Raw genomic sequence first — 27,106 nt, 5'->3', positions numbered from 1 at the left:
AGCCACTGCTTGACTTCAGTGACTCTAATAGCAAAGAGTCAAGCTCGGAGGCCTGTCATGATTCAGCTGGAGTCAAAGCCGTGAAACAAGACTTTGTACTTATAGATAAAAAGAAGAAAAACTTACCATTTTGGTGAAAGATTTCAAACAGAACCAGCGCAATGAAGAAGTAGCAACTAATTATGCAGATGGTGCTCTGAGTGTGATAGTAATACTATGCCTGATAGCAAAAGCATGAATGTGTGAAATCTCTGGCTGTACTTTTGGAGAGACAAAAAAAGAATAAACTGAATATCAAGACCATCTACTCTACTGCTGGCCAGTCAATGGACATTTGAATAAAAATTTAACCAAGATTAGTTAGTAATCAGACTTGGTATGTATGCAGATCAGAACCATTCAAGCTGGGGCGTGCAATTTACTTGCTTGCAAAATCTATGAAAATGAATACTGGTGTCAAATTTGTGTTAAGTGTATGTTGGGCTTTGTAAAAAAAACAAGAAATCAGCAAGACAACCTGTACACCATGCTATAGTTACATATAAAAGTTAGTGTGCATTCTTGCATACCATTCCAAATTGATTATTTAGTTTGCATAGCATCTTTTTCTACATGGATTCTTGGACGGCTACTTTATCAAGTCACATTATAGTTGTAATATTTTGGAAACATTATTTCATTTCTGTCCAAGTAAAGTTACTTCTGATCTACTGATATCAACCTGTTTTCAGTCTCTTATCGCATTTCCAAACAAGGATAGTGCTCTTCATGAATCGCCTCTTGCCAATTCAGGCAAGCTGTAAGGTAGTCATGCATATGATTCAAATACATCTTTCACAATCACTATTGCAAGCATCATGGGAAATGCTTGATCTCTCTATCAAACTGTCTTAATGTCTGGTTTAGAATTTACAGTTGTTATTACAGGTAAATGCAATCCCTTTTTTTTTTTTTCCGTACAAAGAAAATTTGTATGACAGCATTTTGCATGATTTGATGAGGAGTCTACAGGCACGGCATTATGGAATTACAAGTGTATATCTGCACAACATAACATTATGACCATGCATTACATTCCCCCCCCCCCCCCCCCCCCCCCATGAAATGATGGTAAAGCTGAGACTTGACTTAAACCGAGTAAATGAAGTCCTTTTTCATCAAACAACAAATGTTACATGAACATCTATTGAAAAATTGGAAGTGGGGTAAAATAAACTGACCAAAAAAAAAAAATAACATATGTACTGAAATGACTTGCACTGTGAAGACGATCATTTTGTAGAGGCATATGGTGGGGTTGCATAAAGGGATATGACAAAAATACAAAATGCATTTCCTTAAAAAAAAAAAAAATCAATTAATGCATAAGAAGTGTGAAGGTTTGAAAAAAAAATGGGGTCGAAGGTCAAATTGTCTTGTGAACACACCCTGGATACCATTTTCACCATCACCCTCCTCCTCCTCCTCATCACTATAATCATCTTCCTCCTCATCATCATCACATTCATCTCCGTCTTTGTCCGCGTGCGAGTCTGGGTCCTCCGGCCGAACCAGGGGCGGGCGGCCGGAGCGGTGGCGGCTGGTGACCAGACCTTGGAAGCCGGACTTGGTGAGGCCCACGGAGTCGTCGAACGTCATGGCCTTGATGTTGAGTGATGCCAGGATGGTCTCCTTGTCCTGCAGCGACTGGTCGTCCTGGCTGTTGCGGTTGGACGACAGGATGACGCACATGTCGCACTGGTTCACGTTGACCGCCCGCAGGTCGGCGCGGCTCAGCGGCGAACCCTGGTCAATGCACAGGCACACAGACAAAGAAAAGAAACCAACACATTTCCTGAAACCATGCAACTGAAAGGTCTAATTCATTCACACAAGAGGGTATAGAATATTGGCATAATGCTTGATTGAAAGTCTGAAAACTGCTTAAAACATGCCATTCCAAGAAAAAAAATCAGAAAAAAACTAGAAATGTCGCTAAGGCGACTGGTATGCCTCCGCCATAATGCATGATTCTCCTAATAGGTCTACAGTACATGTAGACAATGTGTGATTACATTTTCACAAAATTGGCAAAATATGAAAATGACAAGTTTGTCACAAATGTGTTGAATGTTCACCTTCCTTGACCTAGGTTTAATTGGATGAATAGGAGACCATGTATTTGGGGATTTAAGGACTTTAATTTGACTTTGACCCATTCATAAGTTAATGCATTGAGTAATTTTCAAGGTATGGAGAAAAAGTGCAATTTCTGTATTGAAAAGTTCATTGTTACCATTTTCATCTGGCCTTTGACCCTAAAATTCATAGGATAATCACTGTCTGGCACAACATGCATAAATAAGTTTCAAGATAACTTGAGCCACTTCTGAGATATGGAGGAAAAGGATAGTTCAGCACTTTCCCTTGATCTTTGACCTTTTGACCTTTGAGGCAAACAAGAAAAAAGAAAGCTTCCAGAGAATCTCTATTAGGTTATACATGCATACACTACGTGTAAAAAATAATAATAATCCTGCTGGCGTTGCATAAATATGAGGGAAATAGTAAAATTTTGAAGTGTTGCCCTTGACCTTTGACCCCTGACCTTTGACCCATGAACCCTGAATTCTCTAGATAATCACTGCCAGTCAGTACATGTATACACTGTATATACTATGTTCCATGAAGATACCTTGAACAATTTCCAAGATATGGAGAAAAAAGTAAAGTTTTAATATTTTTACTTGACCTTTTGACCTTTGACCTTTGATCTCATGACCCCAAATTTTCACCAGAGAATCTTAATTGGGTAATACATGTATACACTAAGTTCCAAGAAGATATCTTCAGGCATTGCATAGATATGGTGGAAATAGTGACATTTTACGTATTTGACCTTGACCTTTTGACCTTTGACCTTGAGCATGTGCACCCAAAAGAGGATAGGCACAACTTCACTCCCTAATACACATACATGCCAAGTTTCATTAGGATACCTCAAAAGGTTTTTTAGTTACACTGTCCACAAAATTCATTACGGACGGAAGGACGGACGGAAGGACGGACGGACGACCTCACGGTGATATACTTGTGTGTCTACCCCTTTGTTCTCCCTTTTGTTAAAATAGACACACAAGCAAAAATTTTAGCCACACAAGCCTGACGGAATAAAGGCCATCTATTGTGCACTATTGTTCTCCTAGCCACACAAGCATACTCTCGTTAGCACGCTACGACGGACGGACGGACGGACGGACGGACAACCCGAAAACATAATGCCTCCGGCACCACTTCGTGGCGGAGGCATAAAAAATCAAAGTTCCTACGGGCACAGTATCATGACTGGTGTAAGGCTTCTACTTTCTTTGGACATGTCCAAAAGTGCATGTATCACTTCTATTCATTTTGTCTTTAAAAAATCATCAAAACTTACAGTTGTACAACAACTGACTTTTCTAGCAAAGGAGAATATACTGGAGCATCTCATTTCAGTCACTCCCATTTTTCTCCTTTCACTTAAGAGGAGGATCTGTGCAGGCATGGTTTCATAAAACAAAATTTCATCTTGGTTTCATAAAACAAAATTTCATCTTTTTTTAAATGAAAAGGACACATTCCCTTAACTTGGTCTGATATATATATGTGGAGGGTAATATCATTCTCCTTACTTTCTGAAAGAGGCAAGTCAAGTGCTCTCTCATTATGCTAGAAGAGCTAAATTATGCTGAATTTTCTTTTTATATTTTTATTAAATCGTTGTCCAAGTGTGACGTCACACAGAATGTTGTAGTCTTTTCATCCTGCGATGACGGAAACAAAACATAAAAAATGTATAACTTTACAACGGACTGCACAATTTTCCTCACACTTTGCTGGCGTGTTCTAATATTACTGCATTCCCTCCATCGACATTTATACATTGTATTTGGGTTTCATTCTCCATCAAAAAGGAGAAGGGCGAAGGATCAGGCCTGCGGGACTCACGTTGAGTATGTAGACTTTGGGGAAGTTCTTCAGGGTGTCCCACTCCCGCTTGATGTACTCCTTGCTGCCGAGGAGGACGATCGTCTTCAGCTCCTCGAAGTGGAAGTTGCTCGCCCGCAGCGGCATCACGAAGTTCCGCAGCCCGATGATGGGCGAGTTCTTGTCCCCGAACAGGCAAGCCACCACGTGCGAGGTCAGCGCACTCTTCTGCGCCTGGTTGCGGTCCTGCAGAGCGAGAGAGAGAGAGAGAGAGAGAGTTTTGGCCACGAGACAGAGTGTCTGTTTAACCCATCGAGTCTAGGGAGAATTTTGCAGTAACATGTTATCATCTTTATCATCATTAGATTGAGCCTGGCACTGAACCTGAAACTTGATCCCACTGACTACATGTATGTACTACTCCTACTGTGTATTGCATGATGCAGTGAGATATACTGAACAAGCCAAACAAGTTTGTGAACAAGGCTTCAAAATCTCTAATGATAATATCAGTATACGTCTTGGTAGGTAGGCCCTTAACATCAAGGATCCATTCACTTATTTTTGCCTTCGTTCTCTCGACTTGAAAGAAAAATCATTTATGTGATAACTGATATTTTCGGCTGCAGGAAACATTTGGTGGATAGCAATGTATTCATGTTAACCCAGATACTAAACCTCACGAAACATTTCATACTCGAAAATCACAACCTTCGTGAAAACGATTGTGTGATGCAACACGAGGTTACGATTTTGACTCCTTTCCATTAACAAAGAAGTGTTATCACAATCACATGAATGTCAAAATATTTGTTTGTTTTTTTTCTAATAGCATTAATCACATAAATCTTACCATCTTATTTTTTTTTCCTGCTTTCACAAACTATACTTTGACTTTTTGACAAAGTAGGATGGCAAATAAGGGAAATTTGTTTTAAAAAAGCTGGAAATGTTGTAGATGTACTAGAAAGTCAACTGGCGGTCTCCGTATTAAGGACTCACCAGGAGGGCTTCCTCTAAACTCTTCTCTGCACTCCAGTGGAACATGCCGGTGCAGTCGAACTCAATGGCATCTTCGGTTTCAGGAAGAACGTTGGCAGCTGCCTCTCGGCGCCGCTGGTGGGGACCAACCCTATAACAGGCCAGAGGTCAAAGTTCGTATTAAAGCAACGATTGTTCACCACGCTATTTTCAATCTCTAGATCAAAGAGACACTAGACGGATTCGTGTAAACACACTGCTTTTATTTGCAGTCTCACTACAAACACGTGAGCCAAACTTGATGTATTTCTAATCGATTTGCAAACAAAAAATGTCACAAAACACTAATGATTAAAATCAAAGGCTATTCAAATCTCCCCTGCTTTCTAATTTGCAAACTCTACATCTAGACATAATCTACTCAAATCCAATATCTAACTGTAACTACAACTTAAAGTTACACAATCAAAATGATAACAATGAAAGAAAAAAAATCAGATTTTGCTGCGGTTTCAAGTTTACTCCTGTGATGTCCCTGCCCTGCCAAGACATAGTTTCAAGAATTAATATTTGGTTTTTGTTTTTTTCTCATTTCACGACCTCGGAAATTATAAAGGGAACATTGCAGAATTTGACGGCGACTGAATCTGATCACAGTAATGATAATGGGCAAACATCATTGTTATTCAATATTCAGGTTCATCATGACACTTGGTCAGGTTGTTAACCTTGAGATCCCATTATCTTTTGGAACTACTCAAATTTCGTTAGATATCATACATCAGAACTTAACATCAGATTAACTATCAAAGTAGGGTTGCACAAACAGAGTGTGCCAAATCTTTCATTGAAAAAGGGGTCGGTTTGTCGAAAATTGTTCATCCAAACAATTCAAATCACATCATACCTACATGTAATCATTGCAATGTCTTTGGAAGTAAATGATATCTGTCATGATTTCAAACGCCTCAGCATTTCAAGGTCAGCTTTGATGAAGATGGAAAAAAAAAAAAACAACTGCCTATGTCAACGAATCATGCAAACTAACTTGATCAACACAACATGGTGCATGTGAACTTTCAATTGAATGTTGGAACAAAATTGATAAGCTTGACAGGGAAATTGAAGGAAAAAAAAAAGATAAGAAAAGGTCAAACTGAATAACCAAAATTGAGTAATTAAAAAACTAAAAATCAACGAGACCGACTTGTAACCACATTGTCCAACAAAAACTTTTGATCCAAACTGACCAAACCCATGAAACTTTCACAAAAATGACAAGATTAAACAAAAATATACTTGTGATAGCTGATGGAATTATGGCACTAACATTTAAAAAAAAGAAAAGGGAACTCAATATAAACAAAACAGAACTGCCAAAAAGACTGTTCTATAGCACATCCCTTTAAATACTATAACTATATTCACTGATGTATCATTTAACTTCCTACAGAATAACGTGAGCTTTAGTTCTAAGCAAGAACATTAATATTTATATCATATAACTCTCTTAAAGCTCTAGAACATTGGATTGTCGGCAAGAAGTGATACGGTGGTGACGACTGCAAAATCTCATATAGCAGCCATGTTCCAGAATTGACCACTGCATGCCAGCACTGTGATTTGCAAGCGTGTGCTCACTAACAGCCAGGTAACATGAAATGGTTCTTTACCTGCTTTTTTTTTTTGGGGGGGGGGGAGCATCTTTTTTTTTTTCTTGCTTATGATGTTGTGCGCTGTGTAAATTCTGCCAAAAGACATTCAAAAAATATTTCAAAAAGCTCAAAGAGGACACATATATTTTCGAGCCAATTCAATTAAAATTCGTCCTCCTACCTTTGTTTGTCTAGATTTGCAGGATCACTACGCATTGATATGTCATATTATCACATTACATCATCCACTCGCGCTTCACCTATCGCTTTTGTATGTAAAATTATGATAAATTTCACATCTTTGGTAGATAGTCAAGCAGCTGCACCGCTCTATCACTTGACAGTTGGCACGGCTGCATCTATAGAAATTCTGGACTCATTTGATGAGAAGGGCATTATCTGTTAGATTTGTACCAATTTCTGGAGTGAGGGGAAATTGAGTCGTAACTTGCACTCAGGCCAACAGGAATCTTGTGAAGTGATTTAATCTCTCCAACTCCTTTGCATATCGTGCAATGATCTGAATATCATTGATATAAGAAAAGTGCAGCATTGAAATTCTCTTTCTTATGCTGTGTACTAGTTGTAATGAAAACATCTACCATTTCATGTGTGTGTTCACTCTTTCCATGAAGGTTTAAATAGCATCTGCATATTTTAATCTAATCCAGCACTTGATAATTTTCTACTAAGGCTCACTCCTTTTGAAAGACATGGGAATCTTTCTAAAATAGATAAAAGCATAGACAACACCAAAAAAAGTGAATAACTAAGCTCATAGCTATCAAATAAAACAGTCAAAGTTATTTTTATGAGAGTACACTGTACACAGCCACAATATCAAATGTGCCGTGAGCAAATTTTATCATTGAATGTCTTTTGGCAGAAAGGGCAGGGGGCGACATTGTGCGGTGATAATAGCTAAATGATACAAAACATTTGGTGCATTTTTCATCAACAGTAATCAGCACTGTGGTGACCACACAATGAAAAGGGGAGGGGGGGGGAAGGTTGGGCTTGGCGTGGTGGCTTGACGTGGATTGAGAAACAATGCGTGATGAGCTCCTGGACAACGTGAGACACCGGATGAACGTACGCACACACATATGTACACTGGGGGTGACTTTGCGGATGACAAGCGCAATCACAAAACTGGTGAACGAGGGGGGTCGGGAGGGAGGGTTGGGTGAGATAGAATCTTAACACTTACCTAGGGGGGTAGCAATCAGGTAATTTAACCAGGTTTGAGGTACAGAGGTAATGGAAATTAGGGAGACATGTAAAATAAACACAAGCTGGTTAATACACGCTGTTGTGCACTCAACTCTACTTAGATATACAATATATATATAAATATAGATATACACACAGATGTATATAGATGATATACCAGTACTCACAGCATTTACATGTTGATATATGATTATATGTATAAATATGGAAATTATGCAGATGGTCCAAACTAAAAAAAAAAAGAAAACTCATGAAGTCCACTACTGTTAATGCAAAGGATGATATTAAAGTAGGCTTTCAAAAACAATGCATGTGGAGGTTAGTAGGAATCATTGATGCGACCAGGAGGGAGTACCACCATCATCACAGGCGGAAGGCAGCGAGCCTGTTGGGGTTAAGAGTAGGCACACCACACAGAAAGCTAGGTACGGGACTGCACACGCTCTCGGCAAAAAGAAGACGAAGAAGAAGAAAAACAGATTCTGCCCCGGCACGTCAACGGATCACTCACTAACTACTGTCGCGAGGTTGTAAAGGGGTGGGGGGGGGGGGGGGGGAGAAAAGGAGGGTTTAATTGGGGGTGGGTAGGTGGGTAGGTGGGTGAATGGATGGATGAATGGATGGATGGATGGATGGGAGAGGTAGGATGAAGGGGGAGAGGGAAGTTCTCTGATAAATTAGAAGGGGCCATGCACTGCTATAATGCACCGAGTAGGTATTCTAAGGACTTGGCACGAAGGCGTAAGTAGTGTCTCTGTTACTCCGATGACGTAAACTCACGGTCCTATTTTCATTTCAGTTTCTTCAAGCATGCACATCCACCGCCTAGTAAGGTGATCGCTCTTTCTTCTTCACCTTCACAGCAAATGAGTTACAAAGGCATATCCACAAAATACATAAAGGCATTGTACATGAAGATGGCACTTTCTTATGAGAAGAATGAATGGGTCTAGCCAGCAAAGCCCCATGCATGTCAATGTGCATGTGCCATCATGAATTTACCTTTGACCTTCACCTTTGACCTTCACTTCTTGGCAGAGTACAAAGCTCATTTTTTATACGTTCCTCTTCTACAGTGTACATGTCATTTTGTTTACATAGGGAAAGACGTCTGGAAAAAAAATAAGGTCGAAATCTCATGGAGTTACATAGAAGAATTTCAGTCTACAGAGGTTGCCGATGGAAAACGACCTTTGACCCGGACACTCAGATTGGGGTGATGGGCGACTTTGCGTTTGTGATCATGGTATGAAGCAAGGCGCAAACAGTTCTCATGCATGCTCATGACAATCGCTGTGAATTCATTGTGGAGTGGCAGTGTGCGCCTCGCATTAACATTCTCCTATTACATGCCCATGGTATTGCTACAGTGTGACCCCCGGCCCTAGGTACAAGTAAGACACTACCAAAGCTGGAACAACCATTCCAATGATTTTCTTTCATTTTATCTATTATTCTTATTTTTTTTTTTTGGTGGAGGAGGGGAGTGAGGGGTGCAGCAATGATGGGTGAACAAAAAAAATCAAAAACAATGAAAGTGGCAGCAACATGTGGGGGGGGGGGGGGTTGAGAGAAATGAATGGCGTGTGAGCGTTCTGCAACATAAAGGGTGAACTTTAAATCTGGGGTTTCCTTATTTTTCTTCTTCTTTTTTTTTTTAATTTACTAGCAGCTTATTTGGTATATATCATATCTATAGATAATGGCGATATAAAGGACAAAAGAGGTGGGATTACAGAAAAAAAAAATAAAACGACAAACAGCTTCGGATAATGTGGATTCACAACGGAAGCAGGATGAAACTATTTCAACGGCTATTCTAGCACCTGCAACAGAGAGGGTACAGAGTCGGGAGCAAGAGTGGTTAGTTGGAATGACGTTGTCTACTACCAGGGATAGCATCATCCATCCTGCCCAGTGATATGCATTAGAGGAGGTCCATTCCTAAATATTTGCAGAGCGAGCATTTTTTTTTTCCACATACTCAACAACATCAATTTGCGAACATTTTGTGTTCGTAGTTGTCACTGTTACCTACTCTGTTGCTTCCTGTCATTCAACGCAATGCGTCAACGCCAGATCTGAATGTGCGCATTCACGTACGATAGGCATTGCTCGAGTAGATTATTGAATTGATATTCATTTTGGCATGTTAATTAGTAAAGCAGTTTCTATCCCGTTCGCATAATCTCTTTTTTGAAATGTCTTTTTCCAAAAAAGCCAATCTGCCCCTGCATGCAATATATAGACTGCAGCTCCCATGGTAAATGATGCTTCTTTTTTTTAGATGAAAAATATGAATATAATTTTGAGAGATGCTGAAAATTTGAGTTTATATGCAGAACACCTCACCAGCACACAGCAGTAGCTACACTGTACCATGCACAGTGTTTGAACGAGGATGAAAAGAGTGAGAAAATATCTTGCTTTAAGTAAAACTGGGAATGCGTTTCAAGTATGACCACAGTACCTGGTCTGACAAACTGATAGGAAACGTCTGCAGTGCACCCAAAGCAGATTATGCAATACCAATAGGCATGATGGGTGATACAGGTAGACAGCCATTTGTCTTGTTGATGTCGTTTTTTTTTTTTTATTTCAGTGAGATGTAAACAGAATACAGGTCTTGTTGTTACTTTCATGGTTAATCAACTCAAGATGAAACCACAAAGTGCACAACTCCAATAGATGAACAGTTAACACCAAAACAAGGTAAATTAGATGAAATAATAGTAGAAAGAAGAAAATTAAGATAATCCAAACGAGGCAGTTTTGGTAGTATATTTGAAAGTCTCACATTTTAGATTAATTTCACAAGTTAGTTTTCAGTTGTTGGTTCCTGTTTGTTTTGAGGAGTGTTTTACACCATGAGTTGTTAGGCACAACGAGGGGGTCAATGTCTCCCGCATCACTGGCAGATCGTCGAGGTCGAGGCTTGGTATCCCGAGCGACGTGGCTGCTTTAAGGGTGGAGCAAAACCGCTTCCTGCATCGCTCCCCAAAAGAGTGCTGCACTTACCTCCAAACTCCTGGATAGCAAGCCTAGACATCGGCTGATCTGCTCTATTGCGAGGAGTTTTTTCCGGTCGGGGTGACCCAGGAAGTAAAAGGGAGGTTACAACAAGGCCTGCAGACTGCGTCTAGAGGTGGGGGGTTTACCCCCGACAGAGTGTGTCACCTGTCAAATGATTCTCAAACCTGCTGTCGGCAACAGGGGAGGGACGCACTACGCTTTTGATTGCATTTTTCTTTTTCTTCTGTTTTTGAGGGGAACATGCAACTATTGGGAGACTTTGGCTGAGTGTGAGCAAGAAACAAAGAGAAGAAAAGAACGAAAGAGAGATAGAAGGAGGAGAAGAGAGAAAGAAGAAAGCAAGATATCTTATTTATTTTTTATTTATTTTATATTTTATATTTTTTTTTTAGGGGGGGCTCCATTGGTCGAGGAAAAGACATATTGTGCCCTTGATAGAGGTGTAGAAGTGCAACAGCATTTCTTCCCTAGCTAACTTCAGGCGATGTGCATTTGACAGTTGACACACACTGTTTGAGGCCTTTTTTTTTTTTTTTTTTTTTTAAACAGAACAAGACACAGAAAGAGACAGACAAACAGAAACACACACTCACACACACACAGACGAGGAAGAGGAGGAGTGACAGGACAGAGACCGACAGATTTCCAGCCACACTATGATATGCACACTTTTTTTTCTATAGGAGGCGACCTTTAACTCCGTGTATGTGTGTGTGAGAGTGAGAGTGTGAGTGTTTATGTGTGTGTGTGTGTGTGTGTGTGTGTGTGTGTGTGAGTGTGTGTGTAAGTGTGTGAGTGTTAGGTCACATGGCAAAGCACCCACCAATGCTGGATCAGCTTTTTGGTCCTGTCTAGGTTTCCGTTTGCATATTTCAGCTTAAGAACGAGTTGACCTAGGGAGCCCACGCTTGGGCGGGGGCATCCAGTCCTGGGTGGAGATGTGGGCGGGGGGCGTGAACAAAACAACGAAAAAAAGTGGCAACAAGTACGATGAGAAATGTGTGATGAAATGGGGGGAAAAATATAAATATATATAAATATATAAAACATACACCAAACACACATGACAAATTTGTAAGAACAAATCAGGAGAAAAAAAAATGGGAAGAATGCAATATATACAAGTGAAAATGAAGTTGGCTCTCCCGGGACACCAGCCGGCTGTGACTAAATGCAACATTAGACTCCCTCTTTGCAAAATTCTGATGAAGATAACCCCGGGGGTGTCGATTAGGTTTGAGCGACATTTAAAAGTATCTTGCATGGCAGAAATCAACACTTTTGCACATTCTAAAGCCGTGTCTGTATAAGATACAACGGTGAATGAATCGAGGCATATGAAAGTTATTTGTGAATGAGTCAGTATGAACACCACAGGTATTCGGCAAACATGACAAATATCTATCGGTGCTTACTTTGGATTTTTTCTTCTTCTTTTTTTTTAAAATAACAAACAAGAATTCAAGGCACAATAGGACAGCTTCACATTTCCACTTCATAAAAGTGACCATCAATTGGTGGAAAAGACACAATCAATAGTGTATATAGCACATGATCACTCGGTAACAGTGCAATCACTTACCACAAGTTTGTACCTTTGGAATCAAGGCTTACGCATTAGTTAAAGTGTGCTTCACGGAAGAGCAAGCAAGTTTTGATATACCGTATACGCCGAATATTTCGCGAGGTTTTTATTTTCGCGAATTTCGCGAGTCAGGTGCTATTCGCGAAATTAAGGACATGCAAAAAATATTGACTCTGATCCCGATGTGAATGTGACGTATGCGTGTACACTTCTCCGTACAGTGTACAGGACTACACGATCGCGAATTTAATCACTCGCGAAATCGTCGGGAAGTCCCGATTCGCGAAAATTTAGACTCGCGAAATATATGGCGTATACAGTACACTAGAAATCCAGCAACCACTCCTTACTAACTCTTGTTAAGTCCTTTCGCAATTATACATACTCTCTGTAGCCACAAGGAAACCACCTCTCCACAGACAAAGCAAAGAGTTATGAATGTACATACCATATCTATCTTTGGAAATGTATTTAATTGTTAAAGCAACATTTGGAATAGTTTCATCAAAGTTGGAACAGAGCTGAATATTCTGCCTGATAAACAGAAGTTGCAAAATATTTTGTTGTTGTTGTTGTCTTCATATTTCTAAGAAAAAGAATGTCATGAGTATACAATTTGCCAACAACTTTCCAACACTATATAACAATTTTGCAACAATTAGTATAAAAACATCTTTTGAAAGTTTGTTTCATCCATGCATCTTGTTGTTGTTGTTGTTGTTGTTGTTGACTGGTTTGCATTTGTGATTGATTTTGCCAGCCAGACCCAGGGCGATTGGTGCAGAAGTTTAAGATACCTTTATAATCTGCAAATAGTTTCTTTGAGCACATGCAGAAACAGCATACTTATGAAAATATTAAACCATAAAGGCTTATAATAAGAGAAAGAGAGACAGGGTTCTCCAAAGTTTTGGGGAATCACACTGTCTACATCCCTTTCCAATGCACGTCACTTGCGGATACAGTTTACAAGTACAAGACTATTCCTTATATGAATGTGAGCAAGTGAATAATGTATGACAGATCCATTACAGTATTTTGGATATGTTATATAAATTCAAAAGGCAAACTAATTTTCATATTAAACTACATGTATTTGTATCTTACAAAGGTAATGCCCTGCTTACTTTACTTCCAACATACAGTATACTTATACGTACAACACCATCATGCATGCAGTTGTACAATCAACCTTGCCTAAGTCAAATCTATTTGGACTAAAGAAATAGCTTCAACTCAGAGAAAATTGGACTTATGAGGGATTAAAATCAATAGAATATAAAGAGAAGAGGTCTTGAAAAGTCCTTTGACTTTAGGCGATTATTAGACTTACAATGTATGCGAGGTGGACTTTGGCAAGGTTGACTGTATGTGCCCTATGTACATACAGCACATCTACAATAATACTACACAGAGTTTGCAACAAAAAAAAAAGAAAAGAGAAGAGTTATTTCTGGTCAATTACTATCAACTTCTTCACTATTCACTGTGTCTTTCAAGTGCAATCTTTGTGTCTTGGGATACCGCCCATCCTAGAGAGGGGCAGATGTGTCTTAAATCACAGCCGTTACTGTACACTTAATCAGTGAGAGAAGAGGGAGATACAATAGCCCTGTCAATGTGCAACGCATCTCACAATTGATGCGGTCAACAATCTGCTCGTGGGAATCAAGAATGCCAGCCATGAATTAAACCCATGGGGAAGTGTAATATACCTGGGAAGCGATGGGTTAAAGTGAACAGCATGTGTGTGTGTTTGTGTGTGTGATGTGGCGGAGCGATGAAACTTTGCAAAAAAGCTCACACTTATGGTCAAATAGCCAAAAAACTCACACCTTGTCATATAAAGTGACACAAAACCTAATATTCTATCCCCTCCCCCATGACCGGTATGTACAACAATGTTAATAACATTACCATGGTAACTTATCAGTTATTCTAATAATTCTTGTGACCAGATAAAGAGAGAGCTTGACGTGATCAGGCCATTTCTGGCCGGTTTGCAGGTACGAGGAATACAGAGATCCTCAGCTCAATGTGAGTATAAATCATCTATTAATAATAACATACTTTCAGAAGCAATGCCATCCCATAATGACCAAGACAGTTCTACATTTTCAAAGTTTTCCCTCTTCTTTTTTTTCAGTTTCCTTTTCCTTTGTATGAAGCTTAGCGTTTCTAAGGCCTTTGCACTGCATCATAGCACATGGGATGTACCATAGCACAGCAACAACACAAAAATATGATCATGACATATAAAAATGATTTTAAAAGAATGATGACCAATGCCTCAGAAATCACTGCTGTCGCTAATGGATGATATAATATATAATCTCCCTCATGCAGTAATGATATGAGTCATGATAGAAGAATCAGAGCAACAGACTGTCTTTCCTTTTTTCTCGTATAAATTATTTCATTTCATGATGCCATTGACCCACAAACCCATCTCATCTCTAGAAAGTTCAACAACAAACTTCTACCATGCCATTAAAGATACTGCACGTCTACATATGCAGAGAAAACCCCCCTTAACTGTGTGTTTAGTTACACAACAAACTGTGGGGGGGGGGGGGGGGGGGGGGAGAGGGATGAGGGGATGACTGATGAAGATGATGCAGAATCCATGCGGTAAGTTCCACATCCAACCCAAACCAAAACAGCAAAGATTTATTTTGCCAATGTCGTATCTAAAAAGTTAAAAGTCTTTTTTGTTTTCCTGTTCTCATCTCCACACCACATTATGTCATGCATTCATAGAGGCATTAAAATTTCTCAGCTCAGTATACCAAAAAAAAAACAAAAAAAACACCCCAAAACAAGGAACACTTCCATGGGAGGAAAGTCTGGGGAAGAGAGAGGAATGGAACAGCTAAACAAAAAAAAACAAACAAAAAACTAGATGACACCACCATGCTTTAAAAGACTGCTGGGGCGCCCTCTCAAGGCCAGAAAGGGAGAAGCAGGGGGATGATTGGAACCCTCCATGCTGCTTCCAGGAGGTTGTGGGAAGGGGGTTAATTTGCCCCCCCCCCCCCAACTTCTTTCCCTTCCTGGTCTTGGCTGGGCCATCTATGGGTCTATCACCTCTGGGTTTGGAATGTGGAAATTCACCCCTCTATCCAGTCATGACCGATAAGATTCAGGCAAAAGAGATTACACGGATGATCACCGACTGAAAGGCTAGGACAAACACATCTGTTGGAGCAGATGCTTTCATTCAAATGTCAAAGGAAAACTAGCATAGTGTAGAAAATAGGCATAAATGTGCAAAATGCCAGGGAGATAATAATAATATCCTTGAATGTAGGATGCACGTATTGTAGTTTTCTCAGTCCATGATCCCGTCATGCAAAATAAAGAAATAATGCATGTATCGAACATTCTATATCTTTTTTGTTTTCTAGCACATTGCAACAGCTCCCAAATGAGTGGCACAAAAAAAGAGAAGCAGAGGGTAAAGAGTGAAAGTAATAATAGTAGTAGAGCAGAGTACCTTCGTAGCATGGTGGAGTTGCGTCTGTGCCACTGGGTCATATTAAACATTTGGGGACCAGATACAAGGCCACCAACACACAGTCGCATCGGCCTATACTTCCTGTTACATTGGGGGTGGGGCACGTACACACACAAACACACACACACACACACACACACACAAGAGGGAAGGGGGGCAGGGATGGGACAGTGGGAGAAGAGGAAAATAAAGGGGAAGGAAGAAAAGACAGACAGACAGATAGACAGACAGACAGATACACAGACAGACAACAATGACAGAAGATTAAATCCTGTTGAGGGACAAATTGTTACGCACATTTACGGAGGGGAACGGAGTGGTTCTGGAGCTAATACTCATATGGAGATTTAAAATGACAGATAGAACAATTACGACACGCATATCTTCTCCCTCTGACGCACTCATTTCTCGGCTATGTGCGGCAGAGAGAGAGAACCGACAATATTTTTCGCGGCCAAAATCATACCGGCTGTTCTAGTTGTGACATTGATTGATCTAAACCACATTTTAAGTAATATTTGCGAGCTGCAATAAAAGGGAACAACTCCACCCATGGCATCGAGAGAGTTAATGAGATGGACAAAAAGTTGACCTCCCTCAACATATTTTGAGGGGAATCCTCGCAATGTCTTGGTGAGTTTGAAAACAGTTACAAACAGTCTGTCAGCTGAAAATGGATGTCTGCCCCAAGGAAGACATGTAGTCTCCTTTCAAAGCAAAGCACTGTGCAAATGAAGGGCGATTTTTCTTCTTATAATGAGCCTCTTCTGGATATTTGGTTTCTTTTCTTAGCTTTCAGTTCGTGTTTCATAGAAAACATTAGTTGCCTCTAGGATATAAATGTAGCACCAATATATCGTATATATATGCCGATTTGGCATCCAGAATGTGATCATTTGTCACCTACATGTATACTATCAGAAGAAACATCATCATTATTAAGACTATGCGATTAACTTTTTTAAAATTGTCTCAACCCGACAGACACTTTTCTATCTTTTTTTTTTTTTTAAGGGAAGGGGAATGTAAGAGAAATATTTCACATTTCATTCATATACCAACCTTAGGCCTATACATGGAAGAAAGCAAGTATGAAAACAAAGCATTATGATTGTGTCTGCAGTTGGGATGTAGACGAAGCATTGAACAACCGACACTTTCAATTATGTTTTGGATAATGAAAAAAAAAAAATACACCAAAACCCAACGTGAACCGCCCACCATACCCATGAATTGGTATACACTGTCTCATAAAAATGACTTGCAATGACAAAATGATATGCAAGTAGCAGACAAATGAGTATTCAAATGATGTATGGTACTTGGGGGGAGGGGGTAGGACTACTCTATACGTGTACAATTTGTACACATACTTTGGTATCTGATAACACTGATCGTGGATAATGTTGGATACGTATTGAAGTGCTCCAAAAGCATAACAAATGTATCATGAAGCCCCTCGCAAAAAGTACAATGTATATGGAGGAATTGGGAGGATATTTATTATAAAGTGGCATGGTATGAGTTGACGGTCTGCTTTCTGATGGTAACAAGTGTCAGTAGAGCGTCGAATGTAATTATAATGACAGCGTGATATTTCTTCTGTTTTGGTTTTGTACCCCATGACATGACAATCGTAACTGTATGGTCACTATACTCGGTATTACATTTCCAAGTGACTCTAACACGGCAGTGCTGTCCTTGCTCTAACGTTGAAACCTTTGTGGAATACAAACTACGACATAGAATGTCAAATTTTTTCTGAAAGCACTTTTTAAATGACACCATCTGTAGCATCCAGCCCTTGTTCTTAATCCTGCTGATATATCACTTCATCTTGGGAGTCTTCAAAAAATATCATTGTGATGTGTTTCCATTTGACCGAAATACAGTATTAGAAACTGTGTTGATAGCCATTACCATTTTTTTGTCTGTTTTCAGAAGTCTCTAAAACATGCACTGACTGTACAATTTCAAAAATACTGAGGAATCACTGTAACACGGTCCACATCTTTACAACCACTGGCATCTTTCCGCATGAATACTGTACATGTTTGCTGGTACATTGTATTTTTCTTGCTGGATAAGACAGTATTTCCTCAAGATATTTGCCATCTTTAATATATTATTAATGCAACTGAATTCTGTACTTCTTGTGCAAATATCAGTGTATTATCACAGCTTATTCTCCCACTATTATAGCTGCTGCTACTTCTACTTCTACCACTACTTCTTCTACCTACACTACTATTGATATAATACTACTACTACTTTACTAGTCAACTACTACTTCTACTACCAGATACTAGTACTTTTACTACAAACTACTACTACTACTACTACTACTACTACAAGTAGTGGTAGTAGTAGCAGTAGTAGTCTTATTACAACTATCACTACAACTACTTACGATTACTTCTACAGTGTACTCCTGTTATAACGAACACATTCATAACAAAATTCCTGTTACAATGAGGAAAAATCAAGGTTCAAAAATCATGATTTGTATAATCATCTTCACATATTTTAATACTGTCCAGCTATTATAAAATTTTGATGAACTGTAACAAATGAAAAAAGCTGGTCCCCAGGACTTCGTTATATCGGGAATCCCCTGTACAACTACAACTATTTCTAGTACAACTATTGTACAACTTCTACTGGAACTACCCGTACAAAGATGTACTTCTTCTTGTAGTGATAGTAGTAGAAGTAGCAGCAGCAATAGTAGTAATTACAGTTACTACATTTTTCCGTTTCTACAAACAGTGAATACGTACCTCTCTTGCAACTGCAACGTGTTTGATTTCGCTCCTGCTCCTGACGATGGAGGGACTGCGAGAGCTGTACGAGAGGAAAGAATAGTGATCGCAAATGTCAAATATCAATGTAGGAGCATCACCATTCACAGGTTGTAACTCTGGTGTAGATGCTAACTTACACAGGTCTCTACAAAGCAAAATATTTGTAGAACACTCAGTATCTTAGGACCAATACAGAGACAATTAGAATAAAGAACCATGTTTGGATCTATAAAAGCATACATGAATTGTCATAAAAACTTATAAATTCAGAACTTACCCCGGAGGCATATGCAGGCAGGGTTTTGCATACTGCATCTATGGATTTCTGAAAGCCTACTCACTTTAATAGAACTAATCCTTGAATTGGCTTTCTAAACTATAACTGCTAGCATTTGGAAACCCCATACAACTAGCGCATGAAGATACATCTATACACATCTGATTCTATACAATTCTTTCTGCTGCAGACATACAGTGTATGATATCTACTTTGATATACATAAACATATCTACAATTGTATATTCAAGCAAGCTATGACTATTTCTTTCTTTTGTCTTTTATTTCAGTAACTTCAGCATTTCTCTATTCTACAGAGTATATCATTTTTTCTTTCTATACGCCATCTGCTATCACATAATTCAAATTAGTACAACAGCAACAAGACGAACGGTGATGTTTCAGTATCTGGGGGTAGGGATGACAATAAAAAGAACTTCAATTAAAAAAATCATATGACAACTCATGACATCATGTAATTCAAATAAAGGTATGTCCATGTACACGGGAGGGTTGACAAAAGATCATGGTTAGAGTCTTAAACATCATGCATGAAAAGAAGAACAAATCGGATAGCAAGTGTAAAAAAAGAAAGTGATGTGATGCGATGTCAAAATAAAACGTCTGGATCATGCTTGGGAAAAACACAAAGGTAGAAATGAATGGTACAAAATAAATGCCACATGATCAAAATCATATTGTAGTGATGTTACATTCTTACAGGTGAAAACAAAACATTCACATGCAGTGTCATCTGTCTACATTTCAAAGGCATAACGTACTCAACAAGAACGTAACTGTAACATAAGCCGTTCTAAAATTACAACTTTTATCAATATCACACTGAATGATTACGTCCATTTGTTTCTACAGATAACATTTACACAGCGTATACCCTATGAAACAGTAATATTATCGGATGACTGTGAAATAAAGACAAATCATAGTTAGTAAAATATTTGTTGACAAAAGATATCACGAAACTGCTTTCAAATAGTGCTACTGTAATATACAATATCACAAGTACCATATCCAGTACACTTTTCAAAGGTTATAATATACACTGTACATCTATATATTGATATACATTAACACGAACACTGGTAATACTCAACTGCTCAGTAAAATTCACCATGGGAACTTTGCCACAGGCTATAAGCTGATTTTTTTTTTTTCATTACAAAGTGGCTGTTATATTCAAAGAGCTGGTGACACTTTAAATCTCCAGCTCAGAAAGGCATTAAAGTAGAAATGGACTGATCTGGTTACAGCAAGAAGGAATTAAAAACCGTCTATAGTCAAGTCAGGAAATGGCAAGTACTGACTGACAATCCAGCGTCCAGAACAGCAGAGTGTGGGCTGCTTTATACTGGCACTTACGTGTCATATTCAATTTACCAGCCAAGCAGTGAAAAAAAAAAAGAGAGAAGTAAAGCATTGGGCATGCACCTTGGTACAATGGGTGCAGCGGAGTATTATGGGATCTTTGATATGTCATATATCATTTCATCTGCAGGACCCCTGGTTCTAGGACAGACGATGGGGAGGCAACGCTTACGCTCAATAAAGGTGAGAGTAAAACTGAAGTCGCATAACAAACCACTGCAATGCAAAATCAACATGCCTACATGTATTTTCGTTTAAATAGCACACAGACATATTTGTCAAGGGTAATCTCATGTGGTAAAATTTGACTTCTTAAGTATAAAGGAACATACCAAAACTAAAGGCTACAGAAGTAATATGGGTACCAGCTTTTCGGAAGTAATATCCTATAACATATTTACACAAAGAACGGTGATTGTCTGCTAAAGGAAGACTGGGGAATTTACATAAAAATAAAATGGATGGGTGTGGAGCTGTTTCTTTACGAACAAAATTATTACATTGCACAATCACTATTCAAACAAGCAGAGAACTGGGTAGAACTGGGTAGAACTGGATAAACTGGTTCAAAAAACAAAACAAACTAAAATGGGAGTAAAAACATTATCAAATACAGAAGGGGGGAGGGGTACAAGAAAACATATCAACATCCTCTGGTGCCAGCTCAACTGTGGATGCAAAACTGCTGTCTACGATGCAATTTGGCTGGTCCTCTTCAACACTGGGTTTTCCCAACATACAGTGAGACCAGAAAAAATGTCTACAGTTGTTACTATCGACAACTGCTATCACAAGATCAGTAACATGGGACTACTCGCAAGACCTTAAAAGATCACAAGCTGGAATTAGAAGGAGATACAATTTTTTTTTCTTTAGCGACTCGTGAAATCACGTGATGTATTTTATGCTGGCATTAAGAACACAAAAACAGAGTTTGTGGCTATGAAAACTCAAATGAGGATTGCAGATTTTTTTTAAATTTTTTTTTAATAAAACATGCGAAGACAAAACTTAGGTCTATGAAGCATAGTCTGCAAATAGATTCCTTTGAAGTAATGATAACTGAGTATACAGCACCATTACAAAGGAAAACACTCTTTCTTATTCTGTCCTTCGTTTGATGTCGAATAATTCGAACCATGATATGGACAGAGACTAGATGGTGAAAAAACTCCTCTGAGATTTCTGGTCAGTTGGGTTTTGTCAAAATGTGACACGGCTTCATGATCGGACACTTTGGACAATTTGAAAAAATATATATATATTGAACAACGCATGCTACTGGGTGAAACAAACGGTACAGGCAGGATTGATCTGACTTCCAGGTTTCAAAGCTATCCCCATCCCCCCCCCCCCTTTGTACACTTTGTCAGGCTGAAAAAAAAAAAGAACAGAAATCAAGGCATTCAATGGAAAACCTAGCCAACCATATTTTACAGTCAGCTTTTTACTTTTGACAACTCATTAAGGATGATCTACGTGTGAGATGATGCTGCTGCTATTTCCAAAAACTGGCACTTCAAGTTTAGACTGAGTTTTTTGTGTTGGTGATTTCAAGCTTTGTGAAACCCTTTGGACAACATCATGACTTGATGTGTGTACAGATGAACCATTATTGAAATATTTCTTTAAAATTCAAATTAGTCATCCATCCACACACACAAAAAAAACATCATCCATGGTGGGGGGGGGGGGGGGGGGGGAGGTGAGCAGCCTGTGATCTGGAAGCCAGCGTAGACTGGGATTACAAAAACTTGCACTTTAACATCTCTGCCAACAATACCTAGCTGACTCATGCTAGTCACGCTTTCATCTTTTAACACAAGTGCAGAAGAGCGCGGTGTTCCGGCAAGCATTCAAAACAACAATAACAACAGGGGAAAAAATATCAACAAATAGATAATACAGAGAAGAATACATTATGGATGAGAGTAACGAGCAAAAAAAAAAAATGATCAGTTTGTCCTTAACGCTGAACATCTCTGACGCCCTTGATAGAATAATCCATCGGCTTAACTGGTATGACATAACCAACACTCAGTCTAGAAGTTTGAAAAGGAAGTTTTTTTTGTTGTTGTTCTGTTTTTCACAAAATAATTTACTCTAAAGGCCTTATAGAAGGAATTCTTGCTCTGCTTGTTCTGATTACAAGGGATTGGCATGTCAGACAGGTTGGACCTCAAAAAAGTTCTCCTTCTTCTCCGTAATGTGAATGGATCCGTAAAGTTCTGACAAAATGAATAGCTGTCTTTTTCTGATTGCTGAATGGACAACACAGAAAGTTATTGTCCATTTTTTTATTGACCCCCCACACAGTCTGACTGGCATTTGACGAATTCAAGGAAGATTTTACACTTCTCATCCTCAATATATTCTAGTGCCCTCACACAGTGCATTTTGACTTTGACATCACGTTTGGTCTACGCCATGCTCTGTGGGATACGAACACAACACAGTTAGTGCTTTTTCATAAATCTTTTGTGGATGGGGGGGGGGGGGGGGGGTAAGGGGAGAGAGGAGGAGGGGTGGGAGATGGGCAAGTGCATTATCATTATTTTTCTCCTTTCACAAAAAACTTCAAATTGATGCAACTTCAAACCAACTACGTGCTTTTGTCGAGACATGCCTTCATTCGACGCAAGGCGAGTTCAACCCTTACCTGTGTTCGTCTCGGGCTCGGGAGGTGATTTCTCTGATGTGTTTCAAACCGAGACGACAGAAGAATTAGGGCAAGGTGGGATCTTACAGGGCCTTTAATTTATTTTCCTCATTCATTTTTCATATCTATTCACTATTTTTTAATTTCTACAAAACAACAATGACAACCCCAGGCATCCTCTCCTTAAATTTAAAGTTTTTATTCTCTTTATGACACTAACTTAAACTTAATCAGAAAATGTTCCCTCACTTTTTGTTGTCCATAGTTTTTCAATCCCTTCACATGTTGAGTGTTATTATCCTGTTTCTCAACTGTTCGTTTAAACAAATACAAACAAGGACGTACAAATGTAGACATGATTTGGGTACAGCTAAAGTACCACTAGATAACTTATACAAACAGAAATTCAAACAAAATGATTACTGCTATAAATCATACAATCAGATTTAAACAAAAATTGTGAAAAACTCATATTGTTTCTCATTATCTAAGTGCTGCCTTTCCTTGCATTTGTGTGCTAAAAAATTTCTGTGTTTAATTCCCATTTTCTCTCTTTTTTTTCTCTTTACCCTTTTATTTGCTTCCAGAATCAAAGTTCATGCAACCCACACGAAGAAATTTAAAATTTAGGCAGTTTTCAGTCCATGTTAGATTTAGAGTTTTACAATGTTGATTTTTTTTTTTTTGGAACAATTTCTGAGTGCAATAGTATCATTGGTGTCAAGTGTGTGTGTGTTTCAGTACAAGTGAGTTACAACACAATTATGACTTTTTTCCCCTCAAAATGTGTACATATGGGAGTTCGAAAAGATATTAAAATTTCTTGTAACATCTGAAAAAAAACAACAACAGGCAAACAGACTGGAATGTGCAACTAATATCACGTGCTATTTCTTAATATCTCCATATCAAGCAAGATATTTGCAAATACAGCAAAATCTTTTCATAGATGTCTTAAGCACTGTATTACAATCAAATATGTGTGTATCTTGTTCAAATGAGTTTTTGAGGTTTTAAATGGACATGGTTGAATAATTATCAAAATGATGTCTATGAATTTGATGAAAGATTGATGAAAGATTGATGATATACATTGTGAATGGTTTGTAAGGCGGGAAAAATAAGTATCAAAGAGTTGAATGAGAGGTCAAAAATGCACTGGGTAAAATACCAGGTACGTAGCTTTAATACGTTGCCATCAACTAGATGAAAAGTTACTCCATTCTTTTATCAAAATGCAGAATGTCTCTACTTGCACAACATGGCAAAGTGGGCGGAGCCAGAGGATGCCTCCGGATGGGAAGGGCGTTAACCCCATTATAATTATTTATATTGAGGTGTGTAGAGGCATGGAAAAAAAAGACAGAGAGAAAGAGATAACAAAGAGTGTGCCAAAGAAACTGTGACATGGGGGGTAATAGAAACGGAGCTGAGGGGGGCGCGCAATGTGCGAGAGAAGAGACAAGGGGGACGGGAGGCGGACCCCCGCCCCCTCTTCCCTCTAGATGAGATCTTACCATCCAGATTTTGAGACTGTTCTTGCATAGGTATGTTCTCCCCGTTGTTGGCAGACGGTACAGTAGTAGTGACTACGGTAGATTGAGAGGCAGAATAGGACACGTGGAGAGACGGTGGGGAAGGGGTACCATTAGTAGGGGACACTGAATATTCAGATAACAGATAATAGAAAAGGAGCATAGCAACACCACATAAACACACACAGACGCAATGACGGTTTTGAGGGGGAAAGAGGGAAAAAAGTGAATAGAAACCAAAGGAAAAAAACAAGAAGAGAAGGGGGGGCAATGAAAGGGAGAAATTAAAACAAGACTTGGCTGGACTTCGCAAACAGCATTTTTTTTTTTTTTGACAAATGTGATGGTTGCATGATTCCTCAAACAATGGTTTCTTTGCAGAATCATATGTTGTGTGCTTTGTAATGTAAGGTGACGACAAAGCTTGTGGTTTTCCTACATTTTTTTCTCTTTCTCCTTTAGATTGGTGAGGCATGCACAACTGTTTTTCAAACTCCATGTGACTGACATCACAATAAAAGACAAAAACTCACAAATGAGATTGGTCAATCAATCGGTAATCGATTAACGAGACGGAACCAGGATCAAACCTTACGGCCAACTGGAAAATCCATCTATGTATTTCCTCTACTCTTTTTTTTTTTTTCTGAAGTCCACTCCCGGTCAAGCTTTGAAAATCTGGTCTCTCTGAAAAAAGGTTTGCTGATTCTTTAAATTTAATTACTGGAAGCAATTCGTCATAAATGTATCTACTGCTTCTTTACAATCTCTATATGAAGGAGCGATTCCATTTGGATTCATAAAACTATGAATTCTTTAGAAAAAGTTGGACAAATAGCAATTGCATTAACACATATTCAAAACAATATTCTGAATCCATCTACAGGTTATCAGAGGAGGTATAAAAAGTGTTATCAGTCAGCCATAAAGTTTAATCACATGGTACAATCTAAAACACATCATGTTATCCTGAACTTGTAACTAATAGTAATTTGGTACACAACATGACTACCAAAATGTAACGAAACATCCCTAAAAAGTCAATCAGATACTGTATGTACGTATACACTGTATGCTTTCAAAACTTTTTATGACAAATTATGCAGCAAATGGACTGCCATGAACAAATTTTGGTATCTAAAGACAAAATATTGAAAGAACCAAAGTGTCACTGTTCTAAAATTTGTGCACTGAACAAAATACGAATAAATATTATGTATATACGCATACAAAAAAAGAAGAAGAAGAAAAGACCATTAATGGTATAAATGCAAGAATTGCTGTTGCAAAGCTTGAATGAAATAAAAGTATCTGATAGAGTTTCAACTTATATCTCTTTTGCATTTCTTTGGCATTCCTGATATATATGTATATAGATATATGGTAATTGCAGGTTTAGAAAAAAAAAAAAAAAACTTATTGCGCTATGATGATTGATATATATATTTTTCACATGGATTGAAACGCACAAGTTCAAGACACAAAACACCAGACTTTGTTTGGACATTGCATTTTACAGCCATGCAAAATCAAATGCCAACTATGAACATAAACATTTGAAAAAGGTCGATATTTTTCTACTGTGGCATGTGCATAATGAGAAATTATGAGAAAGCCTCTCAGCGTATTCCAGACCAAATGAGAAGAAAAAAAAACCAATGGAATCAGAATTACATGTTAACTATCTGGTTTTTTTTTTTCTTCCTAATTCAAAAAAAAAAACCCCACTTTGAGAGTCCTGACTTGATGACTTGACTGAACTCTACCTTAAAATACAAGTAAATACTTCTATTTACTTGTAGTCTGAGGAAGAGCTCAATGAAGTCGTCAATATTTTCCAGAACTTTGAATGAAATCAATTTCATTCAATATTTCAAAAACTCATGTTTTGAACAATGGATTCTATGTTTGAATTATGTACATGTCTGTTGTGATTATTACATGTACTTTGTAATGCACAGTAGAGTATATTATCATAGTAACTGCGCAATATAAATGTCCTTTATTATTATTATTTTTATGATTATTATTATTATAGTTATGATTATTATTATCATTATTATTATCATTATTATTATTGTTATTATTATCATTATTATTGTTATCATTATCATTATCATTATTATCATTATTATCATTATCATTATTATCATCATCATCATCATCATCATTATCATTATTATTATCATTATTATCATTATTATTATTATTATCATTATTATTATTATCATTATTATTATTATTTTCATTATATTATTATTATTATTATTATCATCATCATCATTATTATTATTATTATTATTATTATTATTATCATCATCATTATTATTATTATTACTATTATTATTTAGAGAAAAAGCTTCCCCTGACTGCGTACTTGTCCTCGATTAAAAAGTGAAGGTGTGTTTGCCTTTACCATCACCTAACCATGTCTTTTACTGTCTAATACGCATTTCGATTCATCTGCTTTGCAAAACTTTTCTATTGACTTCTGTA

At 38.2% G+C, this 27,106-nt stretch overlaps 1 protein-coding gene across 1 annotated transcript in view; it reads right to left on the bottom strand.

Moving 5' to 3' along the window:
• The window catches only part of LOC139740966 (calcium-activated potassium channel subunit alpha-1-like), a 180,707-nt gene that overhangs the window by 6,564 nt on the left and 147,037 nt on the right, over nt 1-27,106 (bottom strand). The window contains exons 17-23 of the mRNA XM_071651551.1: nt 24,593-24,736; nt 18,730-18,793; nt 15,929-16,030; nt 11,671-11,775; nt 4,948-5,077; nt 3,967-4,191; nt 1,593-1,785 (exon numbers count right to left, since the gene is read on the bottom strand). Of these exons, the coding sequence (XP_071507652.1) occupies nt 1,593-1,785; nt 3,967-4,191; nt 4,948-5,077; nt 11,671-11,775; nt 15,929-16,030; nt 18,730-18,793; nt 24,593-24,736 (963 nt within the window). The remainder of the gene's footprint in view (nt 1-1,592; nt 1,786-3,966; nt 4,192-4,947; nt 5,078-11,670; nt 11,776-15,928; nt 16,031-18,729; nt 18,794-24,592; nt 24,737-27,106) is intronic.

Source organism: Diadema antillarum, unplaced genomic scaffold (genome assembly GCF_040938485.1).
Source record: "Diadema antillarum isolate AM-2024a unplaced genomic scaffold, OU_Dant_1.0 seq00000893_RagTag, whole genome shotgun sequence".
Classification (NCBI taxonomy): Eukaryota; Metazoa; Echinodermata; class Echinoidea; order Diadematoida; family Diadematidae; genus Diadema; species Diadema antillarum.
This window is presented reverse-complemented; position numbering and strand designations above follow the sequence as displayed.